The sequence below is a fragment of the Hipposideros armiger genome, unplaced genomic scaffold, assembly GCF_001890085.2.
Source record: "Hipposideros armiger isolate ML-2016 unplaced genomic scaffold, ASM189008v1 scaffold_163, whole genome shotgun sequence".
Taxonomy (NCBI): domain Eukaryota; kingdom Metazoa; phylum Chordata; class Mammalia; order Chiroptera; family Hipposideridae; genus Hipposideros; species Hipposideros armiger.
The window spans coordinates 2,778,173-2,805,089 of record NW_017731513.1 but is presented as its reverse complement, the minus strand read 5'-3'; the positions used below and the strand labels follow the sequence as shown (position 1 = coordinate 2,805,089).

The 26,917-nt window shown below is 42.7% G+C and overlaps 1 protein-coding gene across 1 annotated transcript; it reads left to right on the top strand.

Annotated features, from left to right (window-relative positions):
• Positions 1 to 836: 836 nt before the first annotated feature.
• Positions 837 to 22,680, top strand: CALB1 (calbindin 1). Its single transcript, XM_019651664.1, has 11 exons — positions 837 to 1,033; positions 1,482 to 1,558; positions 6,074 to 6,148; positions 13,668 to 13,751; positions 13,855 to 13,911; positions 16,908 to 16,985; positions 19,455 to 19,510; positions 19,601 to 19,640; positions 19,783 to 19,836; positions 20,631 to 20,702; positions 21,035 to 22,680. The coding sequence occupies exons 1-11, from the start codon at positions 955 to 957 to the stop codon at positions 21,146 to 21,148; spliced, it is 786 nt and encodes a 261-aa protein (XP_019507209.1). The 5' UTR covers positions 837 to 954; the 3' UTR covers positions 21,149 to 22,680.
• Positions 22,681 to 26,917: the final 4,237 nt, after the last annotated feature.

Sequence of the window (26,917 nt, the reverse complement as noted above, 5' to 3'; positions counted from 1 at the left end):
TTATATTAAAATACATAACACGCATTTACTAAGGTGGTTTTTTCCAGCTCTGGTGGTAACTTCCAGTTTCTGAAAAATTGTTGAAGAGGGAATAGTTGGCATAGAAAGGAGGAGAGGGAAGTGTGCTCGGGCCACTAAATGGGGCCTTGACTTGGTCACTCACTCTCAGGTGTGAGCTTGGGCCAGATCCCTGGTTTCTCTTTGCTTTGGTTTACTCACTCTTCCTAAACTCAAGAAGGTAAGCCACAGTTTCTCTAAGATCACTTCCTTCTCTAACAGTTTAAGATTTTATCATTTAATTGTATTATTTTCCAATATATTATACTTCGAGCAGAAAACACCCCACATAATCCTGCTTTCTCAGGTTGGCATGTCATATAAACCAACTTAAGAAACATTTACGTGATGGCCTCACAAGCACAAAATAAGAGTTACTAATATCAACAAAGTCAGTATAGACACTAATCAGATTAACCTAATACTTGCCAAGCTTTCACCTGACTTTGTTCAAACACGTAAATGTTTTGGAGAAATCACGCACACACTCACTACAAGCATCATTTATATGGTTCCAGCCTTCATCAGCTTTCCCCTTCCGTCTGAAAATCAAACCCTCTCCACGTATGTTATTTTACTATACTATTGTATTTAGGAATGAGACGCTCTCTGAAAGAGGCGACCATGGCGGGAAGGGAGTGTGTGAGCGAGGAGCCGCCACCTGCTGCTTCCTACCCTGCAGACTCCGGTGGCGGCAGCCTTCCTGGGAGTGGGGAGGCCGGTGGGCGGGGGCGGGAGNCGGGCGGGGCGGGCGCGGCGGATAAATGCGGGCGCCGCGCTGCGCGGACAGAGCCGAGGCGCCGAGCTGGGCAGGACCGCGGACAGCACCCTGGTCCCGGCCTCTCGCGCAGCTGACACGCTCGCACTCACAGCGACACACTCGCGCTCCGCTGCACAATGGCAGAGTCCCACCTGCAGTCGTCCCTCATCACCGCCTCACAGTTTTTCGAGATCTGGCTTCATTTCGACGCTGACGGTGACTATCTCCTCGTGTTTGTCTGAAATCCCCTGTCCACGCCCTTCCCTCCCCTGAGCCTCCGATCACTTCACCCCCTTTTCCTTTACTTCTTGCCCGGCTCCCAGGCTTACCTTCCAGCTGGCTGCAGGATCATCAACTGGAAAGTTTATATTTTGCTTCTGTGTTAACCTCCAAACCTTAAACTTCTTTATCTCCAAGAATGGTCGTAGTAGAAAGTGGGGGGAGAGCAGGGATTGGGGACACTGCTCCTCAAAGTTCCTGTGGCTCTGCTCAGCATCCCTGGCCCTCTCCCTGAGTGGGGAGCATGGCCTTGTCCTCTGCGGGTTAATCCAGGTCCGGGCAGGAGACAGCCTCTGGGGTGACCAGAAAGACACTTGTCCTGGAGGCTGGACGGAGAAGGGACTGGGAGAGAGCCATTTGACATCTGGTGCCTCTGTCTTTGCAGGAAGTGGGTACCTGGAGGGGAAGGAGCTGCAGAATTTGATCCAGGAACTCCAGCAGGCTCGGAAGAAGGCCGGACTGGTAGGTTCAAGTGGCAAAGACACAAAGGGACCTTCAACCCTAACACGTAGATATTCCAGCGTTTTCATAGCAGGCTCAAGTGGTTTTCAGGGAATGCAAACATTTCTTGACCGAGAAAGGGGAGAAACAGCCCCTTTCCAGATTGTGTGAGGGGAAAGAAAAGGAGAGAGAGAGGGGAAGAGAGATGGACAGAGAGCCAGAGGGAGAGATGGGGAGACGGACAGGGTCTTTCCTAAGGGGCAAGGCTGAGAGCCTGAAGCTGGCGTGTGCGAGTGCAGCTTCTGTACTTGCACAGCTTTAATGGAGCTAAAAGGAAAATGTGGGTGCGTGAGATCTCTCAGCAGATCAGCATCTCTGAGACAGTTCGGTTAGGTAATTTTTAACTTCTTAAGTGCGTGAGAAGCGAGGGGTAGAAATACATTTCTGCCCCTTGGTGGTCAGGAAACAGATCTGCAGATTATGGATCTTTTCCTATTGCCAGTTATAATTGTTGTGATGTTGATGAGGTTGGAGAGATGAGAAAATGACCTATCTCGACCTTCCTCACTGGGGAAAGTTGGACAGCTTGTAACATGATAATGAGCAAGAATTTAGCAAGAATTTAGCAATCATTTCTGATGAGAGGGAGAAACCCCAAAGTTAGAAATGTAAAAAGTAAACCAAGTTTTTAAGAATTTAATGTGTTTTATAAAAGCAAAGTGATACTCTGATGGTAAGCAATTAATGGGATTTTGAAAATAAGATATAGTATTTATAATTTAAGCCATTAGTTGATTAAATAAATGACAATTCTTACTAATTCTGAATGACTTCCTTTGGTGATAATTAACTTGTTAAGAAAAGATGTTGTCAGCATAAAAATAAAATATACCCAGCTTGGAAACATAGATGAGATGCTTGTATATAGTAAAATAGGTTAAGAGTTTTACTAATCTATCGGGATTTATGTAAGACTGCATTTCAGAAGGCAGTGTTGGGTTTGGGCTACTTAGATGTTCATTATCTTTGGCTTTTCTAACTACCATTAGAAAGGGTTTACATGACAGGTGTGTGTGTGTGTGTGTGTGTGTGTGTGTATATATGTGTGTATAAATATTTTTTTTAGAGAAAAACATAGGTGTGTCTGATCCTTTAGCAGATCACCACCTCTAGCATCGAGTTATATATAATTATAATATATTACATATATATAATTTACTAGTTACATTTTTGTTCTATCTAAATTGAAAACTGTGATACACATCTCTGTACAACATATTCAAAAGAATCCCAGAGGCCTCTAAAATGTACTGAAATGCATTACAGAACTGTCAGCTGCTAAAATCATTGACCAAATTGATTTAAAACCAGATAACGCTCTGGGGATTGTTTTACCCAGATTTAATATTATATAAATCTGAAAGTATAATTGAATGGGATCAAATAAAATAGAAAATGTTTTATACATTTTCTCCACATCCTCCTCCACCTTACATATTATCATGTAAATAAACTCATGCAATACTACATTATAGCTCTATGTATCTTTGACTAATAAAACAAAAACAAGTCTCTTCCTCATTTAAAAATATATATAGTTAAAATATCTGGTTAGAAAAACCTTACTTGCTAAAAATTTTCAAGTTAAAACCTTATAAGAGCTTCCAGCAGCTAAATGATTATATTTTAATTTTTCTAGAAGTAATTTTATTAATTTATTTATAGTAGTTTCAGGTGTACAAAACAACATCATAGGCATTTACACCCCTCACAAAGTGAAAACCCCCCTCCTCCAAGCTACTACCCCTCTGACATGTTATATAACTGTTACAATTCCACTATCTTCCTTATGCTATACTCCACCTCCTGTGACTATATATATATATTTTTTTCTTATAGTTGACATACAATATTATTCAGCTTCCGCTTCAGATGTATAGTGCAGTGGTCAGGCATCTACACAGTCTATGAAGTGATCCCCCTGAGAAGTCCAGTGCCCATCTGGCTCCTTACATAATCTTTACAATATTGTTAATTATATTCCCTATTCTGTATTTCATATCCCCATGACTATATTGTCTCTATTTATTTGCACTTTCTAATCCCTTTACATTCTCCCCCACCCCCTCACCCCCATCTAGCAACCAACAGTTTTTTTTGTATCTTTCTAGAAGTAATTTTAATATTGAGTTTTATTTTCATCTTAGAAATTCAAATATTTAGAAACTATTCATTTTTTTTCAGATTTTTCTTTTCCTCTTCCCATTTTAATATTTGTACTTTTTTTTGGTAAATGATGACATCATGTTAGAATTATAAAGATTTTAGAAGCTTAATTATTTTTTCTACTTCCTGGACTCCAATTTTAGAATATTGGAAACTCTATATTATATAATAATCCAATAATACCAAACCTGAGCAGAGGCACAGGGTCGTAACAGGTTGCTTAATACCATAATTATTGAATATTTTTATGGATTATGTATGTAGGTTTGGATAGTTAAAATCTACATCAGGATCTGGATTGAGAGGTTAATGTACTAGAAAAACCATTCACTGTACTACTGGCCCCATTGCATAAAACCTTTTACATATTTTTTCTCCTTTTTTAGAACACAAAGATTACCTCATCAACTAGGTGTCTCTGTGTTTCGGGCCTTAGGATAACAGAGTTCCCGTACTAATGGAGACACTGCCTTATCATACGAACAATGTAACATTTCAAAAATGTTCACTGATATTAACCATAAGTGAATATAACATTAATTAAACATAACAACCCAATATATTTTCTACCCTTTTACAATAAATACAATATTTAGTCATTAGAATAGGAAGCTTTCATTTATTATTATGTTTTGCACAGTTTAAAACACATTATCACCCAGAAAGTTTACAAATTAAAGGTCAAATCTGCTAGTTAAGCCAGTGGTATTACATGGTTTTAAGATTTAAGGACGGGTGCTTTGTTTTTTCTTTACTTTAAGGTATGTGTAAAAAAACATAACAACTTATAGTCCCACTATTGCCACTTTCATTTTCTTAAAATTGTTGCTATAGTAAAATTTAAGAAATGCAAGTTGAAAGTAAGCCACACTAGAAGATTTTTTTAAAAGACTACATTTAATTAAATTGCTTAATTACTATCTGCTACCTCAGTCCTACAACGATATTTACTTTGGTTCATAAAAGATTACGTAATACCAGCAGTAAAGAATTCACCCTTAGTATAGCCCTTAAATTATATTAAACTATATACAGAGAATCCCCCTAGAGCCGACGTGTGGTGGCTAATACCTCCCTCTTCTTAGGATAAAAATTGAGACCTTAACGCACTTTCCCAAGGACACAGAGCAGGACGTGAGTGAAGGCTGACCTAGTGTAAACAGGCTTCAGTTAGTGCGACAGGACTGCTTGAAACGGGTTGGAGACCCAAGGGTCACTTACACTCGACTTCCTGAATACTCCTCTGCGTTCAGATCACTCATTTATATAGTTCACAGCTTGCAAGTCTGACAATATGGGAAGAGATTATGTAAGTAGTAGAACAGACTGGACTTGTGGGGTGGGGGTGGGGGGACCCAAACAAGATGAAAGCATCCACTGTCACTCTGAAACGTGTTTTCCTGTACTCAAGTTCACGAGAGAGAGAACATTGTCTCAGAAAATCAAGGAAACAAGAAAATACTGAAAACTGCTCACTGTATTATACTCTTGGAAACAAAGATCCTAAACATATACAGAGGGTGCCAAAAAAATGTATACACATTTTGAGAAAGGAAAAAAACTGTATTAAAATTGTAGTACTCAATATATACCGATAACAAAAGATGAATACAAGCCATGTGTACACATTTTTTTGGCACCCCCGGTATAATCAGTCACCTAAAATAAGGTCATCAAGGTTATCTGTCTCCAATGATAGTACAAACTGGTCAAGTTGGTTTTTCATCTGACAGATATTTTAGGATATTTAACTTCTTTACGTAATTAACAACTGCCACTTCGTGCTGGAAATATTCTTTGCTTACAGAGTGGGTCACTCCTCAACACCACATTTTCTGCTTGTCCAAACTGAAAACATATATTATCACCGTCCATGGATAAGAGATATTAGAATAAGGACAATGTTATAGGACAACCAGTGCAGCAACAGGAAAGACTGTATCCTGAAGCCAGCAGTGCTTCAAGTCTGTTAACAGCCATCATCACATTTACAGTCACTAAAGGTCATGAGCTGAGTAATTCTGGCTACATTTGAAAGGATAGCATATTCTTAAAACTAATAATAGAAAATAAATCATGATTGATTCAGAAATGATAGTCATAATTATAACCCTTTCATTTGAAATCAGCAAATACTATATACCAGCTATGTCTTTAATTTTCACAAGAATAGTTCATCAGTATGCATAATTCTGAATGGTTCCAATTCCAGTTTTTCTTTGCAATAAGTTATTAACACCATCACAAGCATAATTGGGTTTGGGGATTTTATCTTTTTCAAACTTTTTACTTGCTCTTCTATAATTTTAGGAGTTATCACCTGAGATGAAAACGTTTGTGGATCAGTATGGGCAGAGAGATGATGGAAAAATAGGAATTGTAGAGGTAAGAAACATGCATTTTTCTGACAGCTTTAACGAATGGGCTTCACTTTATGGTTGTATCCAGCTCAAACATGATATGGTAAGGCCCATTTCGAGAGGCTTTGCCTAGGCACCAGCTTATAGCTTCTGTTCAGAAATGTAAAATAAAAAAGTGTTCGGAAATGAAGGGGATCTAAGAGTTTGCCAATTCCAGAGCCTCGGTTTAACACATGAGAAACCGAGACCTGGAGAAGGGAACTGACTTGCCGTTCAGAGGCCACGTCCCGATGCTGGGTAATCACCACCCATCCCTTCACCTTACCCGCCTCACTTCACCGCAACACCTGCTGTGTGTATGGTTCACTGGTTTCTCTGCTCACTTAACACTGTAGACTTTTCTGTTAAAATATAAAATGAAAGTTTTGCAGTCTCTGTGACAATGTCATGGCAAAAAGCAGCGTCCTGGTTTCTGAAATCCTGTTTTAAATGGGCAGTGGGCCCTAGTACAAACACGAGGAGTCTTGTAAACTGAGGGGATGCGTTGTGATGTTACAGGTACAGGTTTCTTCGGAATCTCTAAAAGTTCAAAATGTGGGTGTCAAATCTTATCTTTTCAGTCACTTTTCTAATTGAGGACAACTTTTTCTGTCAATAAATCAAGGAAGGAAAACTTTGATTATATATAAATTATTCTACAGTCTCAGGTTTGAGAAAAAGTTGTTGCATCTTTTCTAGTTTTCCAAATGCTACTGCCTCGGCTACTTTTAAAAATCTCTGCAACCTATTTTTATCTCTATTTCTATTAGAGAAATTGAGTGGACAGCTTTCAGAAAAATGGATTAGGTCATATTTTAAAATATGCTAAATCACAAGCATAATAATGTTCTCCATATATAATGTTCTTAGTGTATTAGATTGTGAAGTATTCTGGCTGTCAACAACATTTAGTTATAATTTACCTTTGATTCTGAGTACTAACCTGGTTTTCAGATAATTGATTTCACAGGACACCTGTGATGTCAATGTGAAATACACTTATTTTTAAACAGCTACTATAGATGGAGCTAAGGAAGGACAGACTATTATTATCTGTGTCATTAAAACATCTCCCTGGAGTCTGCACATTCCCTTTGCCTGTGTGTGACTCATTACTATACAAGGAGATACACGGATAGTAATGGGACTTATGGACTGACAAGGAGGCCAAGTTGTAAGATCGGGAATCATGAAGGATAAGAAGAGAACTTTAAAATGAACATAAATGAGATAGGTAAATCTATTCCAAACGAGCTGGAAACTCTGAAATCAGTGTGAGTATAGCTGTGGCTATTTCAGAGTTTGGCGTGCTTTATAATTCCAGTAGAGGAAAGACTGTCACCTTATATTTAACATATTTCACCTCGAAGGACTCTAATGGGCTGAATACTTATTTGACTCAACTTTCCCAGCGATGCTGGTTGTAAAAAGCCTGGATCTGATTTACACGGATCCTACATTTTTAAAGGACAAGACGGATAAGCCTGTTTTGAACCCAGGTTTTACTTTACATTAGTTATAATTTGAGGCCATACCTGAGGGAAAGGCCAGGGTCACCCGGAGATGCACTGTCCTCGGGACTTGATGAAGGAAACTTTCCCAGGAGCTTGAGATAAGAAACTGCTGTAGGGAAGAAAGGTTTTCTGTGTGAGGAAAGGCAGGTACCAGGACAGGGTGAAGAAGTGAATGAAGGCTGAAATGAAGACTCGAGGAACTTTTACAGCAATAACAAGAATACCAATTTACATTAGGATGACATTACACAACTTATAAAGTGTTTTCAGATACGTTCTCTCATTTCACCCTCATAACAACAAACTAAGGAAGCCTAAATATAAAATAAGGATCTATTTTAGAGTTGGGAAACCTGAGAGTTTAATGCCTGAAGTCCAAGAAAGAATAAGAAATAAGTGATGGATCACCAGAACCCAGCCCTGTTACTCAAAACTACTCTGCCTTTTTTTCTTAAATAGTAAGTACTCTGTAGACAGTCTGCATTGAAAGAAACCCTCTTCAGCTTCAGCTGGCTGGCTGCCTATGGCAAGGCTTCAGGCTCGGCCCCCATGAGCAGGTGCTCAAAGTGCAAACAGGCATCTCTCTGGCCAAAGCACTGGGGGCAGGATGTGGGCAGAACTTTGAGATCAGCTGAAGCAGAGAGTTAACGGGAGAGAAGTGAGACACCCAGGAACCTGCAAGAAGGTTGAGGTACCCCTGACATGGACCTTTTGCTAGATGGGACCCTTGGAAAAAACCAGTCCAAATTCCTCATTCTAAGGACAAAGAAACTCAAGCCCAGAAGGTTGAATGATGTCCCCACGTTCCCACTGGGAGAGAGTGAGAAAACCCTGACTGGAGACCTGGCTCGGACTCCAGAGCTCTTTCTTAATCTGAGTTGTCAGCCAAGGCTCAGGACGAGGGAGTGGGGTGATTAGTTGGGGAGAGGGGAGTCAGCACGCCCACCCACTGGAGGACAGGCAAGAAAAACCGCCCCAGTGGGTCCTCTGACTGTAGAAGCTGTCCCGGGCAGTTCGGCTAAGAAGCGGTGAGGAGAGAAAGGAGAGGCTCTGAACACCCTGGGGAGAAAGACACCGAAAGCTCCATCGCAGGTGGAAAATGGAAGAGGGAGCGTGGGGAATGATCGCTCTCAATGTGCCCTCTAGTGTTGCACCAGGAAGTTGTAGTAAATGAAGCTCACCCTTTGTTTTCAAACTTGACATATGATGTCACTTGCTAAGAAATCCTACATAGAACATGGGACAAGATGCCAGCCAGCTATGAAGGAGCAGAAAGCCCCATGGCCCCCTGCCATCTGGGGTGCACCGGCACTCCACTGAGGCTGGATTTGCTTAAATGCAACACACCCACTGACAGGTGACCCAGGCCCATCCTGGAGCCTGCGTAAAGCAAGCGCGATGGCTGTGTCTTTCCTGGTGGAAGCAGGCCACGCTGGTTTGGCTCTAACTCGGATGCGCTGTGCAGGAGAGCAGGCACCACCCGTGGGTATTTTTCAGTGCTCTGTCCGGAGGAGCTTGACTGACACCCTCCAACATGCTTTCTCACCTGGAAACATGTAGAAGGAGCGCTTTCTTCTGAAGTTTTTAATTTCGTGTTTTTAAATAGATTTAAAATTCACACAAACATAGTTCAGCAACAAAGAGATTATTAATATAAAGTCAAAGGAGTAGTGAAATTCTGAGATAAATTAACAAATACCGTGACAATCAAAAGTTTTCTCTTCAGACTAATGGCTCAATTGCAGAGAAGGCTGGTTACAGTAATCACAGAGGAAGATGAGTGATTTAGCAGAAAACAGGAATTTCTTCTCTGGTGCTCACATTAAGCGCAGACACTTCCCATAGCAGGCTGTCGACTCTGGATTCTTCTAGATGCCCAGTCCTTTTCCCACTTCTTATACAACTTGTCAGATTCAAATGATTAAATTCGAAGTTTTAAACATACATGAGATTATTTGCATTCCAAAGTCCGTGCTTGTCATGGGTAGGAAGTGTCTCTGGGTCCAATGGAAGTGCAAGTGCAGGAGGCCAGGGCTCTGGTCGGGAACCCTCGCTCCGGCCGGCGCGTTTCCAGGGCAGTGGTCCTCGTGCCGCCTCCTGCTCCGATGACCTGCCTCCCTATAAGGTTTTCCCTAGCAGCCACTCAACGCCCAGCACCGGCACGCACACGCCCAGTAGGTCTGAGTCACAGCCTGGCCGTCCAGAGGGTGCCCACCTGCTGCACGCATTCCAGGGCTCTGTGTGTTGGGGCTGTGTGGAGGCCAGGCCGCCTGCCATGGGTGGGCGCCTGGGGAAGCACACCTGCCTTGAAGATGGCAGTGAGGGGCATTATTCGGAGTGCTCGTGGGATCAACACCTGTGGGAGGGGAATGAGAGGGACAGAACTGGGCAGGGGAGACGCTGCGCAGATACAGTCCCCACAGCGGCTCAGCTGACCCTACAGTGCGCTTGGCATTGGCACCACCCTCCAGAGGTGTTCCAAGGTGTGAGTGACAGGGTTGGGCCTTTATGTGTCCTCGTGAGTCAGTCACAGGATACAGCCTCCTTGGGGACACCACTATCTTCAGCGCAGGTAACTCCCAAAGAGACCTGACAGCCGAGGCCACAGCAACACTGCCAGCAGCTGAAGGGAGCTCCGGTGGCAGGTCCTGGCGTCCACTCTTCCCCTCTCCACAGCTCAGTCGTGCCTCCAAAGGAACGGTATCCCCACTTACTCTAACCCTAGACAGTCAATAGCTTTATTCACTGGTTCAGTAAAAACATTTGCTGAAATTTTAGCAGGTGCTGGGCAGAAGAACAGTGATTGAGGCACGGACCCCATCCTCAAGGTCTGCATAGACTGGCAGGGGAGTCCCACTCGGGGACAGGCCACGAGTCCTGAGAGCTCCCCCTGGTGGCCACAGCTCTCTGCCTCTCACTCATTCCCGTGCCATCGTCCTCTCTCCTCCAGCCCAGGAAAACAATCTGGGGGTTCATAAAGGAGCAGGCAGGCAGCCCAAGGACTAAGGAATCACCAATAATCTCGGAACAGACCACTGGACACGTGTATGGACAGCAGTGACCTAGCAGCTCTGAGAAAACAGCAGCCCCGCCTAACAGGTGATACAGAAGACCCCGGGGCCTGAGCGACGTGGTCTGATAGAGCTGGAGGGCGCGTGCACCCATCTCTATTTTCTTACCGCACCCCAATGCACAGAGGGGGACCGGCAGTGCAAGGGACCTCCATGCGGTAATGTGCACCTAAAAGGGGGTCCCTTCACAGTCATACCGCCATATCCAAGCACAGTCATTGCTAATTTCTTCATGCCGGTGTCTTACTGTAACCTAATTGTTGACGACTCATTTCTAATGCCTATAAAATAGGATGGTGCTGTATTCAGCTTCACGGTAACAGCTCAATGAAATTAAGAGACTGAATGTTTTGCATATATGTATGTGTGTATGTGTGTGTGTGTGTGTGTATATATATATATATGTATGTATAAAGAGAGAATTAACTGAGCAGGACCAAAATGGCGTGGCCACAGAAACGCTCATTCCCATTAGTTGTGAAGAGTGACTTACCATCTCCACGTGTGACATTCCAGAGGTCTCTGAACTCTATGCGAGTTGCATGAACTGTAGTTTTGTTTTTTTTAAAGATTTTTATTGGGGAATTGGGGGGATGGGAACAGTCCTGGGGAATTGGGGGCAAAGGAACAGACAAGTTGCTGTCCTTTTGTTCTTCAGTCTAGTTGTGGAGAACGTTGCTTCACTGGCCCAAGTTGGCACCATCATTGCGCTCTTTCCAGGCGAGGCAGATCAGTCGCTGGCTTCTGGACAGCCGTTCATGCTGGCTGCTGGCTACATATGGTAGCCCATGGCAACCCACTGCCACAGGGGCTGCAGCCTACGCCGTCGCAGGCAACTCACCGCAGCCCAGCTCCAGGCTGAGCTGTTGTTCAGCATCTTAGTTGTGGAGGGCAGTGTCACTGGCCCTCATATGTGGGATCCAAACCGGGGCCCTCTGGCGTCCCAAGCCAGCTCTTAACCATCGCGCCACTAGGCCGGCCCATGAACTGTAATTTTAAATAAGGATGGTTAATATTTTTCTAACTTTACACTTGGTCACTGCTTACTAGCTTGTTCTTTTACTTTTTCTGTTTTCAGGTATTCAGTGGATTTTGATAATTAGATTTTTTTAAAAGAAAAAATTCTGTTTTTGTTCAAAACAACAGACATATTAAAATCCAAGTAATAAAAACTGTAATGAAGACAGTAAAACAAATTACTATAAATCGCATTAAGTAGGTCTTTTTTATGAAGTACAATTATTAACCAAACCACAAGCATTTATGTGAGGCCATTTCCTAAATGAATGCTTCTGCTCATGCACAACCAACTGGTGACTTTTGTTCAAAAGAAAGAACATGTTTTCTGACTGAGCCATATTAAACATCCTAAGAAGACACTTGGCCCCACCCCTTACTTTCACTCCCACATGTGGTGCCTAGAAACTGAATGGTTCCAATTTGAGATATTATTTCAAAGATGTAAAAACAAGATAAGTTAAAGGTCATTTTATGCAGGCATAGGGAAGCTCAAATTACGTACTATAAGGTAGATATGATTCATATTAATAGATATAAGGTAGAATGATACATTTTACATTATTTTATTTATTTTTTTTTAGCTGAGCCATCCTGCCACCTGTTGGAGCTGTTGGCAGCTCAGCTCGGGATGGGAATCAAACCGGCAACCCCGTGGCTCAGAGCTCACACTCTTGAGCGAGCTCTTAACCAATTGACCCACTCAGCCGGCCCCTTGAATTTTAAATTTTTTAGTGGACTTAAAAGGATGAAATTTTTGAAAGTGTGAGAGTCTTTTCTATAATTTATAGAACTTAATTTTTGAACTTACACCGACCTTGAGGTTGACCTAGATGCCAGGGTCTTGGTCTGAAATGCAGGGACGAGGGTCCTGCCTGCATTCTGGCTTCACCAGTTGTGGAAATGAGAGGAGATGTGATGTGTGCCGTGCGTTCTTCAATGGTGACGATGTGGCGATTCTAACAGATGCTCAGTCCTTTGAACCCAGTGCATTTAGGAGACACTGGGTTCTATTTCAACTGCTTATTTTAGTGCTAAGGGTGGAAATGGCTGAGGGAGTTGCCGAGGGCCACAGCTAATTAGCAGCTGGGCCAGAAATAGAACCCGCTCACTCCGTGGGGCCATCAATCCAGCTCCCTCCCTCCCCCACACAAGAGATAGTTATATTCATCTTAAAATGGGAGCTGGAGCCCTTTTTCTTCTTTTAAAAAAAGGAGCACTGAAGTTATGAAAATCTAAGGATGAATGTCACAGGGTCCGAGATGGAGATCATAAAATAAGCCCACGCTCTGGACTCCAGCCCTGGGAGTCCTCTGAGCAGGAACCAGCCATCAGGAACTGGTCTTCCCCAGCTGCCTCAGTTTCCACTGCTCACCGTGAGCTGTCTCTCCACCTCTATCCTCCGCCTTACAATTCACGCTCTTAAGTTCATCTTCCCTGTGTCATCAGTGGGATTCCTCCTCTGACCTGGGGGTGTGCTTTTGCTTCCTTCCTTCCCTGCATTTGTACTCCTCACAGTCTCTTTCCTCCGACGTGGACTGTACGGCCCAGTGCCCTGTCCTGTCTGCCCTGAGATGAGCAAGGCTGCTGTGCGTCCCAGAGCAGAGGAAGGCGTCTAGCCACCAATGTCCAGTAGATGAGCAGGGCTCAGGCGTGTCGTATCCGAGCTCCCTCTGCAGGCCTGCAGCAGCCACCCTGCTGACAGCCCACTGGGTGCCCACGCTTGGGGTACAGTGGCTCTCTAGGAATGAAGGGTCAGGGAGCTGGGCGGATCCTAAGGTCTGTCCTCTCCCAGTCTCCCGGGCAATGGCCTGCTCCTGAGGCATATGTTCTAAACGTGCTGAGTGGTAGGAGGTGCCCGACTTCTGCCGGTGCTTACCTCAGCTGTCTCGCTCTTTTGCAGCTGGCCCACGTCTTGCCCACAGAGGAGAACTTCCTGCTGCTGTTCCGATGCCAGCAGCTGAAGTCCTGCGAGGAGTTCATAAAGGTACGCAGGGCTGCTGCCCGAGATGGTCACGATGCCACACACAGTAGGGAAATGGTTGGCTTTCTTTAATGTTTTGCTTTTCCTTATCCAAAATTACTTGCAGACATGGAGAAAGTATGATACTGATCACAGTGGCTTCATAGAAACCGAGGAGCTTAAGGTAAGCAATTAAAAACTTGTGCTGTTTTTTCTTTTGAACACAATTATGAATTTCATAGCTTTTTGAAAAACTTCCCTCAAAAGAAACTAATGTTGAGTGGTGGCACATTGTCACCCTCTTTCCACATCATTAGTGAGGCACCAGATCAAAAAAGGGACTTCAAGTACTTCTTGAAATTCTCTTCAGCAAGGCAAGAAATTAGCATTTTCTGTGGTATAACAAATTGTTATAGAAGATAGATAGATACAATGATAGACGAAGCTGAATATGCCACTCCTTTTCATTGAAATTTGACATTTTATTTCATAAATTAAATACCTACATAGATTTCTCTTTCAAGAGAAAGAAAAAAAACAAGGACTGGACATTTAGTATAAGCCAGGTGCTTCACACACACTATCTCATGCAATCTTCAGTGAGCTCTGTGATATCAGCATGGCCCAGTGAGGAAAAGCTAAGGGGAAGGAAAGCTGTGTGTTGGCCGCCACAGGAGTGAGACACGGGGCTGCACTGGTCAGACCTGGTGGCGTCGGTCTCCAAGTCCCTAGAAATTCCACGCACCCTGCCTGCGGTCAGCGACAACGGGGTCCCTTCCATGTGAGAGGACACCACATGGCCAGACTGCTCAGAAACTGCAAGTCTGGAAATGAATTTCTCCATCTGCACCTCACAGAGGTACAGAGGAACTGCTGAGGAGGAGGCGGGTTAAGAGGGCGAGGCCAGGAGATCTGGGATGCTTTTTCCTCTGGACAAATCGTTGTATCATGTCTGAGTTTTACACCTTTACGATGGGGGTAATAACACCTTCCTCTCAGATTTATTGTGAAGCTCAAGTGAGATGTTGCACACAAAAGAAAAGAACTTGTGAAATACAAGGCACAATAAACTATTAATATATTATTCATGAGCTTGATAATTTACGAGCCTTTCAGAAATATAAAAGCATCTTTCTTTCCCGTCCTTAGAGTGGCCCCAAGACTTCTCAAAAGGCCCTATGTTCTCTGTCTTAGGATATGGTGACTAAGAGGGAAGCAAATTAATACTTATTGAGCACCTACTATGTGGCAAGCACAGTACTAGGTGCTTGAACTGTATTTTAACATTTAATCCTTATAGAAAATTTTCAAGGCAGGTGTTATTAATCCCATTATACAAACAGAAACTGAAGTTCAGGGCAACTGGATAATTTTTCAGGATTACACAACTGCCTATAAGAGCCAGATGTGGACACAGACTGTGCGATAATGCTGACATTTTCTCTTGTTTTGGTCCTGGAGACCTGCCTCCTCTGCCGTGGGAGAGGTGAGAATATAAACATGGTTTCCTGCCCATGGCTGGCATGGCTCTGGTCACACACAGTTTTAGAGATGGGAGTGGGACATTTGCACCACTGTAAAATCGCTGAAACATATTCAACTGCAGCCTCTTGGAAATGTAAACATTTTTAATGTGCAATCACCAAAAACAACGTCTTTAACAAACTTGCAGCTCAGCAATATAGAGCCCACAAGGTGACAGTTAAGCTATTTTTCTTGTACCCTATTTAACGAAAAATATTCTTTTGGAAATTATTTCAAGTTCCTAATGAAAACCTTAGCTCATTTCCAATATTGACCTCAAAATACTCTAAAGGTCTCCTTTGTTCTAAATTTTATTCTCAGAAAAAGATTCTAAATAGAAGTCCTCCTCTCTGGGGAATTTTGAAGATAAGTTGGCATTCTTTTTTAATGGATCTTTCAAGAAAGCTAATTTTAAGATCTATAATAGAGTAAAACATTGCTTGCTCTCAGACACGACTGAATCTCAGCGGCCCGAGGTTTCTCCCAGGCTATTTTTGTGACCACCATTTTTGTCTCTGATGAGGATTTTTAACCCAATTAATCTTTGACAGAAGCCTCCTAAGACTCAAAAATAAAATTCAGTCCGAACAGATAACTTCGAATTTTCCACACTTCACTTTGGATTTGAAGTGGAATGTCTGAAGTGAAAGTAAATTTATCAGACCCAAAGAAGAGGTCTCCTCTTGTGAAAAGAGCGAAGTGACAGCAGCCCAGCAGAGCTGGGACCCCTGAGGGAGACAGACTGCAGACAGAAAGCACGCAGTCCTTCTGGGACATGTGAGCACGGGGTCTGCCCAGTTCTACCCCAGTGTTAGCTCCCTTTCTGAGGAGAGGGGGGCATGTGAATGAACAGCATGGGACAAAATGAAAGGCTACTGCATGCTACGACCTACACTGCTGTTTCTACGGCAAGCCTCTGTAAAGCTCTGATTTACTTCTCTGCTAAAAAAAATTTAAACTTGCTCCTGAACTCCAACTGTCAAGTTAATAATCATCGGTTCTCATCCTCCCCACATTCGTGTCTGTGTTAATATGATCGTATGTCCTTCAGAGAGGAGATTTCATCCGTTGTGGCCCAGGTGCTGTGGACTGCATCAAGCCTAACGCTCCCACTGACCCTCTGCTCATACAAGAGTCACACTGGCCATAAACTGTGGAGATACAGCTGTGAAGGCAGAAGACACTGGAAATTAGGGTTGGATCTCCATCTGATTCACTGGTAGTTTTCCACACACAGTATGAAGGTATAGAGAGGGGCCCTTGTGTTTCCTGCAGAGTCACATGAGTCTGGCTGAAGGTATCATTATCTAGAAATGCATCCATGGGGCTGGCTGGTTTCACAAGTGTTTGCTCAGATTCCTACACACAGTGCCCAATCCAGATGCTCCCTTCACTGAAATCAAGCACACAGTGTGGCACAGACTAGGCCAGAGCAGGTCTCAGTGGAAGGCGGGCATCCTACCTGTCAGGGGCAGTATCTCCACTGGAGTGCCAGAAGGACCATGCAGTGCATCTCCCTTGTAAGTTCCTTGCCCAGTTCAAGCCTCAGAAGGAGGCTTCTTTGCACTCCTGGGATGTTATGTTTCACGGCCTGCTGAAATGGAAGCAGACTGTGTGTTATTATGAGATTTATCTGAGTGTTCTCTGTTTTAACAGAACTTTCTGAAGGACCTGCTGGAAAAAGCAAACAAGACTGTGGATGACACAAAACTGGCCGAATATACAGACCTAATGGTAAGACTGACGCGGAAAGGGCTGCAGCCAAGGGCCTGTGGGACACACTGTGTCCTTGCTCATTCCCACAGCTGAAATGAGTGCCCGTGGTGTGGACACTGCATCACACAGGTACCGTTTCACCTGAAAAGCCAAACACGAAGGATGCTGCCGCCTTGTGAGGCTCAGTGCTCAGGCCTTGGCTTCAAAGCTCAACACAGGAGCACTTCCTTTCTGTGGAGCTGCGAGTTTTTATCCATCAAAAGATCACTTGTTTTTCTTACAAAGCCAGCGTAATCATACCACTAAATTATACAACTTAAGATTACATAAGCTACGTTACAGATATATAAATTACATCAGTAAAACTCATTTATTACAGAAGTTCTGAATCAATTTTTATCACGACTTAGGAAATCACAGACTTGTTAGAGTTTAGAGAACTTCTAGCTACCTTACTCATTGAGCAACTAAAAATGGGTATTTCCTCCTCCTTCTTTTTCATTCTAGTTACTTTGGAATACTGTCTTTGTGCGTTGGGCGAGGAAATACAAATACAGCCTATCCCCATGCTATGGTAAACAGTACGGCGATATCTACTGTAGGATGCTGATCAGAGAGCCAAGAAAACTGCCTTTCACATAGGAAGGCACTTAATGTTTCAGGAATGAATGTCAAATAAATTTACAAAGTTTCAGATACAGCAACTCCATACCCATGAAGTTAATTCATTTCAAGTGGGTAGTTTGCTCATTCTGACTCATTCAGCGTCAGGACCATGAGGAAGTCTTTGCCGAACTGATAAAGCCACGAGCCAATAGTTTGGCAACAGTATTTTAATTGCTTGTGTTTTGAAATTCAGAAATAGTTTCATTATTCAGATAAGATACAGGTTTACACGTACATGCTTTAAGGACTATAAAGTTACAGTAAATTCCTATCTCATGGATTTAAATACATAACCTATAAACCATAAGTGTGTATTATAAAAATTGTTATATAAGGCTGATAAAGAAGTTAGGCTTTTTAGTTACCCTGAGAAGTAACTTTATACAGGGTTTGATGATAGTTGGTATAACTGAGGTTCACTTTCAGCCTGTCAGCCTATTTTTGTGTGGGGAAAAAACACTAGAACTTAACTACTGCCTGATTCACTACACAGTGCTATTTATTATCAAGGGGGGCTAGTATTTACGAGTAGTTTCGAAACAATTAAAAAAGTTTTCATGGTAAAGAAGTGTCCTCATTACATTCCACTTTATCATAGCATTAGCATATAAATGTGTCATGGTAGGCAGATCTAAACACCGAATAACTTTTGGGAAATGGACAATAACCTACATTTATCAATTTTCTGTTTTGTGCCAATCTTTAGGGATATCTATTTAAAGTAAAGACTCCTTTCCAGGTAGAAATTTGAAGCAGCCTTTTTAAAACCACTCAGATGGGAGTTTTCCCCTGTTGGATTGGCCTGGCATATCTGATTAAATGTCATAAACCAGTTCAAATCTGGGAAGCAAATTAATCAAGAACTAATTAAAATTTAAATATATATGTGGGGAAACATTTCCCTATGGGCAGTCAACTGTGTGATCTTGTGTCCAGTGTCTTGGTAGACAGCGTGACAATATTAGAACTTATGGCCAATGAATTATAAAATGTGTCACTACCAGGCCCTGAACAATCTGCCTCCGACACAGCATTCTGAGAACAGCACAAGCCTAGCACACCTTCCTTTTCTCCCTAAAGAGACCTCACGACACCTGTTTCCATTATGACCCTTAGCACATTCCTTCCTTTATGAACAAAAATAATGCTTTTTCTCATAGTGTATGTGTTTGACGTATTTACTATATTTCATCCATAACCCTTCTAAGTAACACAGTACAGCAGCAATAGCTAGTCTCTAACAGCGTGACTGCCTCCCGGGGCAGGTGTGCAAGTGTTTGTACTGGGTGTGTCTGGTGTGTGATGTGTACGTATGTGCAATGGGCAGGTAGGGAGCTTTACAGAGTGTCTGGCATCCAAGGGAAACTAAAACAATTCCAAATTACTCAAAACTTCTAATCTCCGAGGATTTATTCATAGTATCAGCCTACTCCTGTGTGTACCCTGTTATGCTCTAAAAGAGAAAAACAAATTAAATATTTATTTTCATACCGTTGTTTGGAGAGTCAGGGTGTGCTATGATGTACTGTCAGACACCATGTCTCCACATCTTGATACATATACACACATATTTGCAAGAAAAATTAATGACAGTATTCTAGAAGCCTAGATAAGATCACTGTTACTGTTTGACTATTCTAAACTGTTCTGAGAAACTCTGGTAATGACACAAGTTATAGAATTGAACATTTGCACTGAAAGTTTAATAAATGTTAGTTTCTAGATTTTTTTCTGTACTTGATAACTCAAACTGCTTTATTTTGAATTTTCTTCTCCTTCAAGCAATAAATCGTTCAATGACAATGACACTTTGTCTTTCAGCTGAAATTATTTGATTCAAATAACGATGGGAAACTGGAATTAACTGAGATGGCCAGGTGAGTTTAGGGGCTGTGCAAATAGTCTTATAATTAGCTGATCCTTGTAAAAAAATTTAACCTATTAATGTAATGTTTTTCTCTCAAAAGGTTACTACCAGTGCAGGAGAATTTTCTTCTTAAATTTCAGGTATTTCTTTTTTTCTCTAGCATAAATATCTCTAGCATAAACATTATCCTTGAAAAGTCAGGATATGGGAAGAGTTGCCAGGAGAAGCACAATCCAATACAATAGCTGCGTTTTAACCTTTGTTCTCTTCTCTATCATCTAGGGAGTCAAAATGTGCGGGAAAGAATTCAATAAAGCTTTTGAGCTATATGATCAGGTAAAAGTTTGCTAAGTATAATTCTTTTGAAGAATTTGGAAAACACCAAGGGAAAAACCCTCAAACTCAAGGTTTTTCTTAAAAGCAGTATGAGCTATTAAAATTATCCAGCAATTCATTCTTGTCAAAGGAAAAGTATTGTGTTATGTCCTAAATTAGGGAAATCTTGATTCAAATCCAAAGCTATGCCTTACCTGCTGTGAGGCTTTGAATAGGATACCCCACTCCTCTGAACCTCAGTTTTCTCACTTTGTAAACAAGAGGCAATACTACCCACTCTGCAGGTGGGATGAGGGTTAATCTGGATGAAAATCCTCCCCAACCTAGCAGATGGTAACATGGGGTGTGTGTGTATGTGTGCAGGCTGTTGGTGAGCTCACTAGTTTACCTCCTTCATTTGTTCTAATTTCTCTACTCCTGGACCAAACCAGGCCTCTCTGGGCTCTGCCAGCATCTGGTGTGGCACTGGGCCGGTCCCACGGCCTCCCTGTCCTCACTCACATGAACACACTGGTGACCCCTTACTTCAGCAGGAGGTGATGTGAACACGCAGTGATATATTAAATGTGGAAGTACTTTGAAAAGTTCAAAGTGTTTTACAAGTGTAAGGTGTCCAATGAGAGGCAATTCATATCCACTCTGGAACTCGGGGGCAGTTAGAAGTGTTGAGGGTCTGACCTAAGGGGTTGGAATGCCTGCCCAGGAGGGAGGCAGGATGTCAGCTCCTTCCATTCCGCTCCACTCCCCTCCCTGTGATGCTGTGGGTCGCACCTGTTTTGCTTCTCCTCCCTCAGGATGGCAATGGATACATAGATGAACATGAACTTGATGCTTTACTGAAGGATCTGTGTGAGAAGAATAAACAGGTAATTAGTTACTGAACCACTTACTTCTTAAGCAGACTTATCCAGCAGCAACCACACATCCATTTTTGGAAATTTACTTTAAATATTTGTAGAGGAGCAGACGTAGATTTCGGTTCTTAACCTGATTTGGTACTGGCCTAAATCAGTGTGACTGGGATCAATAGACTTGAAAGACAACCTGTGACTCTTCACATTTGTGTAAGAATGTAGCCCCGCTCTTTCCTTAAAGGACTGACGTAATGAGCAGTTTCCATGTCCCATTTTATCACGTGGCCGTGGTTACCTACCTTCCATGTTTAACTGGACTGCAATGCCATCTGTGTTCTGTGCAGGATCTGGACATAAACAACATCCCCACGTACAAGAAGAGCATCATGGCTCTGTCGGACGGGGGCAAGCTGTACCGGACAGATCTCGCTCTCATTCTCTGTGCTGAGGACAACTAGAGCTGGTGATCATGCGACTCACTAGCGATACACTGTATCTAAAAAGTAACTGCACTATAAGGGAGTAGGCTGTATTTTCTTTTATATCTGTAAATTTAATTGCGTATAGATAACTGTCCAGGGTGTGTGGCACAATCTTTTCAGCTTGTTTCTATACTGTTTGTAATGTACAGTTTTTGTAACCACATGACTGAAAAGGAGATTGTCTATGCTTAAGCCAGTCAATACACCCAATTAAAAAAAATAACCGAACATATTCTTGCTTTCATAAATATAGCTGGACAAGATTTCCCTAAAAACTCTACCAGATTAATCTCTACAACTCTAGTCTCCTATGTATAAATGCACATTTTTCACCAAAGCGTTATTTCAGACAATCATAGGTCTGTTCCACAAAATAGTTCTAAGCTCTATTTCCAATTATTAGGGGGAATGTGCTTTTGCCTCTAAAATACCAGAATATCAATCAGTAGTTAGATAATTGTGGCTCTCTGAGGTTAAGTCTCACCAGACAAGATTTAGTTAACCAATCAACAACACGTCTCCTGCTTGAATCCACACCCACCTACTGGTTCAAGCTGATTTGACACGGAAAGACAGTGCCCGAGGACCCATAAGCCTGTCTGATTCTATGTCTGTATCTCCAACAAGCCCACTGTCAGAGTATAACCTTAACCCATTTTCTAAACTGTTTTCACGTGTTGCAGATTATAATTATTCTAGTACACTGCTGTTTTTATGTCTTATTCTGTGTAATCTGATTAAATTATATAGACCAAGTATCCTGGTGTCTAGTTTGCATACTTCCTGAATTTTCTTTCTATGTAGAACTGTTCATTTCCACTAAGGGTATCTGCTGCCTGTGAAAATATTTTTTTCTAGCTATAACAACTCTATTTTTTACTAAATAATTGAATTTTAATGTAAAATTCATAGCCCCCTGACTGTTGAATGTTGTAGCACCAATAATTTTGTGTATTCTGTGAATTCTATATTTCATATTGAGATCAGCGCTCCAAACAGTTGTATCTACCTGCAAATAGTTTCAAATGAGCTAAAAATAACATCTGAAGAAAATGCTAATGTAATAACCATTTTTCTTATTTATCAAGGGAGGTTCTCAAACCTTCATTTGAGCCCCACCCATGTCCCAGTTTCACCTATTTGTAGCTATGCCATCCCATTCAGATGACAGTGGACATGTAAGGGTTGGCGATTTCTGGTCTTCTGACTGTGAAGAGGGAAGCAAGGTGAGATGTGTCTGTGTGGACTTTATCAAGTTACCGCCAAAGGGCGAACGGTTCTGCGTCAATTTGAATGTCGCCATTCTACCAATTCACTGACTTCCTCGGTTCATAAAAATAACAAAAAAAGTGAGGTATCGCTTTCCCCCAAGAAGGATCAGAAAAGCGATCTGGCACAATATTTATGAAATGATGTGAGTGGCAGGCTGGCGTTGCTTCTAGTATGTGAATGGAAGCCCTGAACTCGGGCTGATCCAACCACTAAGAATAAAGGAAGAGGAAAATTAATGCTTGTAGTTTTGTTTCTTCCTCAAAAAGTCAGTGGCCATGTCACCCATGATCAATCCCAGTGGAGGGGTGGGATGCTCACATTATTCCAGGCCAAGACACCTACATAAATGTAAAGCTGATTGTGAATTACCGATGCCTCATTAAATGCACCGGTGCCTCTGACATTAAGATTCACAAAGAAATATCAAAAAAACCCCGACATATCAGATACTGTTCGGCCCAACTGACACACGAAATATTTCTTTGCTAAAGGTCTTCTCCAAAGGGACAGGGTGGGGGGGGGGTTGGAAATACGCAGCCCGCTTCCATCTCCTCTGTAGGGAAATGGCTGCTCATGGCAAGGGGGACGCGCGCGAGCCGGCCGGGCCTGCACTGTTGCCACGGCGGCTCCGGGGGAGAAGGGAACCGAGGCGACGGGGATGCATCTGGGGCTTTGGCCGGCCGGCAGCACCTGCTCCGGGCCGGGCGTTCGGTCCTGGCACCGCCCGGGAAGCACAGCCGGGAGCCGGGCGGAACCGTCGCTCTCACACGTGGCGACAGGCCCGCCTCCTGGGGCAGGCGGCGGAGGGCGGGACCCGTCAGCTCGCGGGCCGACGCCGCCTCGCACCGCGCCAAGCCCGCCTCCCGGCAGGGAAGACCGCTTACCAGCCAGCCGGGAAGAAGCGGGGACTCCGCGCGCCCCTGACACGAAGGCCGCGGCCCCAAAAGGCAGTACTCGGAGAGGGACGGTGCGCACATCACTGCAGACGGCGCCGCCAGGCTTGGCGCAGGCCTTCCGGTCCGGTCACGTGCGCCGCCCGCGCAGCCTCACACCTTCCTCCCAGGCTGTGCCCCCGAAAGCCGCTCCGGGGTGGGAACGGTGGGCGGAACCCACATTCCGGGCCCATCCAGTGCAGCTCCCGCAGCAGTTGGGCGCATGCAGCTCCGGAACGCACGTATCCCAAGTAGTAAGCGTTAATCTTAATAACATAACCCAATCGCAAAACGTGTAAGAAGGCTGAACAGGCCGCTCACAAACAAAAGGGCATCTAAATTTCCACAAGCAAGAAAAGTAACTTTATTACTAATCAGAAGTGCAAAGTAAAACAAAGGAGAGAGGACCACGCACTCATCAGAAAGGCTAAAAGGATTTTGGGTGCTAAGCACTGGTGAGGATGCGGCAAAATGCAAATTCCTACACCGCGCTTGGTGGGAGCTTAAACTGAGGCTTCGTGGCGCCAGGTGACAGCACCTGCCAAACTGGGAAAGGCGCACCTTACAACCCAAAATTTCACTTTCAGGTTGCATCACCCTAACACAGAAAGGTGTATGTATCCTCAAAGAGGAAGGAGGTTCACAGCAGCGTTGTATTTGGCCTAGCCCCAAACTAGAAAGAACCCCAATGTCCACCAATAGAACTCCATTGTGGTATATTCATCCAGTGGGATATTATATAACAATGAGGATGCAACTGCTACACAGAAAAAAGCCAGAAACAGGAGAACACATGGTGTGCAGTTCTACTTCAACTTCAAAAGCAGCTTAGCTATGGTGTTAAAAGGGAAGACAGTGGTTAGTTTTGGGGAGAGAAAGGGACGCAAGCGAAGCTGCTGGATTCTCGGTGATGTTTCTTACCTGGAAAGTGGTTACAGCGTGGATTCATTTTGTGATAATTAGTGATGTGTGTACTTTTTCAAGTCCTACATCAATTAAAAGCTTAAAACAATTAATGGTATGTGAACAAGGGTTTCAGGAAGCCTGACTGATGGAGCTAGCCATACCGAGGACATTCTTAGGACAGTCCTAGGACAAAGCAGCAGCTACAGCAAAGGCTGCAGGTGGAACGACCTGAGGAACAGAGAGGCAGGTGCTGAACATGGCCTGGGCCTGGGCGGGAGGGAAGAGTGGCTGAGCTAGAGCAGGCAAGATTTCCTATACAATACGTACTATATACTCAGTCTTTAAACCCAAGGGTTATTTTACCTCGCAGTTGAGAAATGTAAGGTCTTAGAAGCAAATTAAAGGGATTGAGGTTGAGAACGAATTTATAAAAAGCCTAATAAATATTTTTATGTTCAAGGAACAAAATGCAGTTGATCAAGAACAAAACAAAAATGGGTTTTCTCCCCTTGCTAGGCTTTTGCAATAGACCTGTATCTCTTTATAAAGACCCTGTTATTGTCTCTTGATTTAAACTGGTCCAACTGGGCAGGAGACATGAGCTTGACTAACTGTGTGACTTCAGGCAGCTCGTACCTGCCTTAGCCTCAGTTCTCTAAATTATATAAGGAGCTGAAAATAGTGTCTTCGAAGGCTGTTTCAGCTCTAAAACTCTTATTCAGACACTTAAGTTCTCCCTGCTTTAGCCACAGAACAATAAAGGGACAACAGCTGTTACTCCATACCGGAAACATTTCCTGGAGGTGTTTTCATATATGAATTGTCAGGTGAGTGATAGTTACCAATAATCCTCACTGTACTTTTCTGTGTGTTAACTCTTCCATTAGTGCACAGAGGCAGGACTCTTAGAGGAGGTACTGAATGACAAAGTAATAATTCCGAAGGTGAAATACTGATATGGTTAGAGGTGGTACGTCATAAAATATAGTGACTATCCATCAGTAATGCTTGTTTCTCTTTCAGACTTCGTAAGAAATTTCAATTAATTGATAACCCATGGTCTCTTTTCTGTCCTCTCCATGCTTGCAAGCTTTGCTCACTTATTCATCATTTATAACAACATATAATAATGAAGCACACTCTAATAAGAGATGATTAATAGAACAAAAAGCTGTATACAAACTCACACAAATCAAAATTTGACAGTACCCTATTAAGCCACCAATGGGGTAAAAAAGCAAACAGGACATTTGACATTCACAAATGTAGAAAAGTATTCACTATCCCTAACACACACGTTTGAAGGAGCTATCATTTTTACTTACGAAATCGATAAATACTTTGAAAGTGAGAATATCCCATGTTGGTAGATATTTGTTGAAATGGGCACTATTACACACAGCTCAGGGTGTTTTAAACCCATATAAACCTTAGGAATAACAATTTGGAAATGTACATCAAGGGTCTTAAAAGCTTCATAATCTTTGATTAATAATATTACTTCTAGGAATCTATCATGAGAAAAAAATTCCAAACTCTAACAATGTTTTATGCATGAAGATGTTCTTCACAGGATTGTACATATTACACTGAAAAATAAAAAAATAGCCTAATTCCAACAATAAAGAAATAAAGTACGATATATATAAACAATGAAATAGAAAAAAAACAGTATCTGAATTATCACGCAATCTCAACTGTTCTAAAAACTTAGGAAAACATTGGGAAAAAACATTTGTAAAGTTTTAAAAATGTGAACACTAAATATTAATTTCACCAAAAATAGGGATATAGATACCCTGGTAGAATGAGTGGAGGGGAAGAGTGTATATTCCAGAAAAAAACAAAAGCAGCGGAAAATGGTTATGATGGGAAGAGACTTTCAGGGCAGGCACCAGAGTAGTACTTTACTGTGTAAATTATATAAACAAATTACTTTCCTAAAAATAAAAAAGCAAAGGCTTAGAACAAATATACTCAAGTATTAAATAAGTTTTCTTGAGGAAGTTAGCTTTTCATTTTTTCTATTATTTTTTTGTATTCTCACGTTGTCTGTGATAACTATGTCTTAAAAAACACTGGAGGGCCGACCTTTCATTTTTATGTTTTACATTCTACATGGTGTTTTTACTTGTTGAATCTCAATCCACATAACAGCCCCGTGAAGCTGATATTATAATCCTGAATTTCATAAGGAAGAAAATAGGAAGTGGTGAAACTCACACAAGGTCATTTATAGAACTACCGGCACGTTTTTTTTCCCCTACGCCACAAGAGGTATTGATAATTTCAAGAAGAAAGATGTGTGTAGATGAGAGGGAAGCTAGGGTTAGTGTTAAAGCAATGGAGACTGGGCACCTGTTGGAAGAGTGTGGAAAAGGGGTAAGACCCTAAAAGTCCCGGCCAGAGCCAGTGGACTGGGAATGTCAGCCTGCGTACTCCTACAGCATTACCCATCCGTGCACACGTAACTGACAGCGTACTAAGGGTTTCCATGTGGGGCTTACAGCGTATACATGCCAACACGACTGGGTTCGCTGGCACATCTCATAGGAGAGAGGATGGAAGCTGGTCCCCTCTCCTGGGGAGCTGGGCAGTGAGGGTGGTTAGTCTGGTGAGCATGTCATGAGTCATG

Excerpts from the sequence above, each read along its gene's own strand:
- CALB1 (XM_019651664.1), top strand. The coding sequence starts at position 955 with ATGGCAGAGTCCCACCTGCAGTCGTCCCTCATCACCGCCTCACAGTTT. Across the intron at positions 1,034-1,481 it reads GCTTCATTTCGACGCTGACG|GAAGTGGGTACCTGGAGGGG; the intron begins GTGACTATCTCC and ends CTGTCTTTGCAG. Across the intron at positions 19,837-20,630 it reads CTTTTGAGCTATATGATCAG|GATGGCAATGGATACATAGA; the intron begins GTAAAAGTTTGC and ends CTCCTCCCTCAG.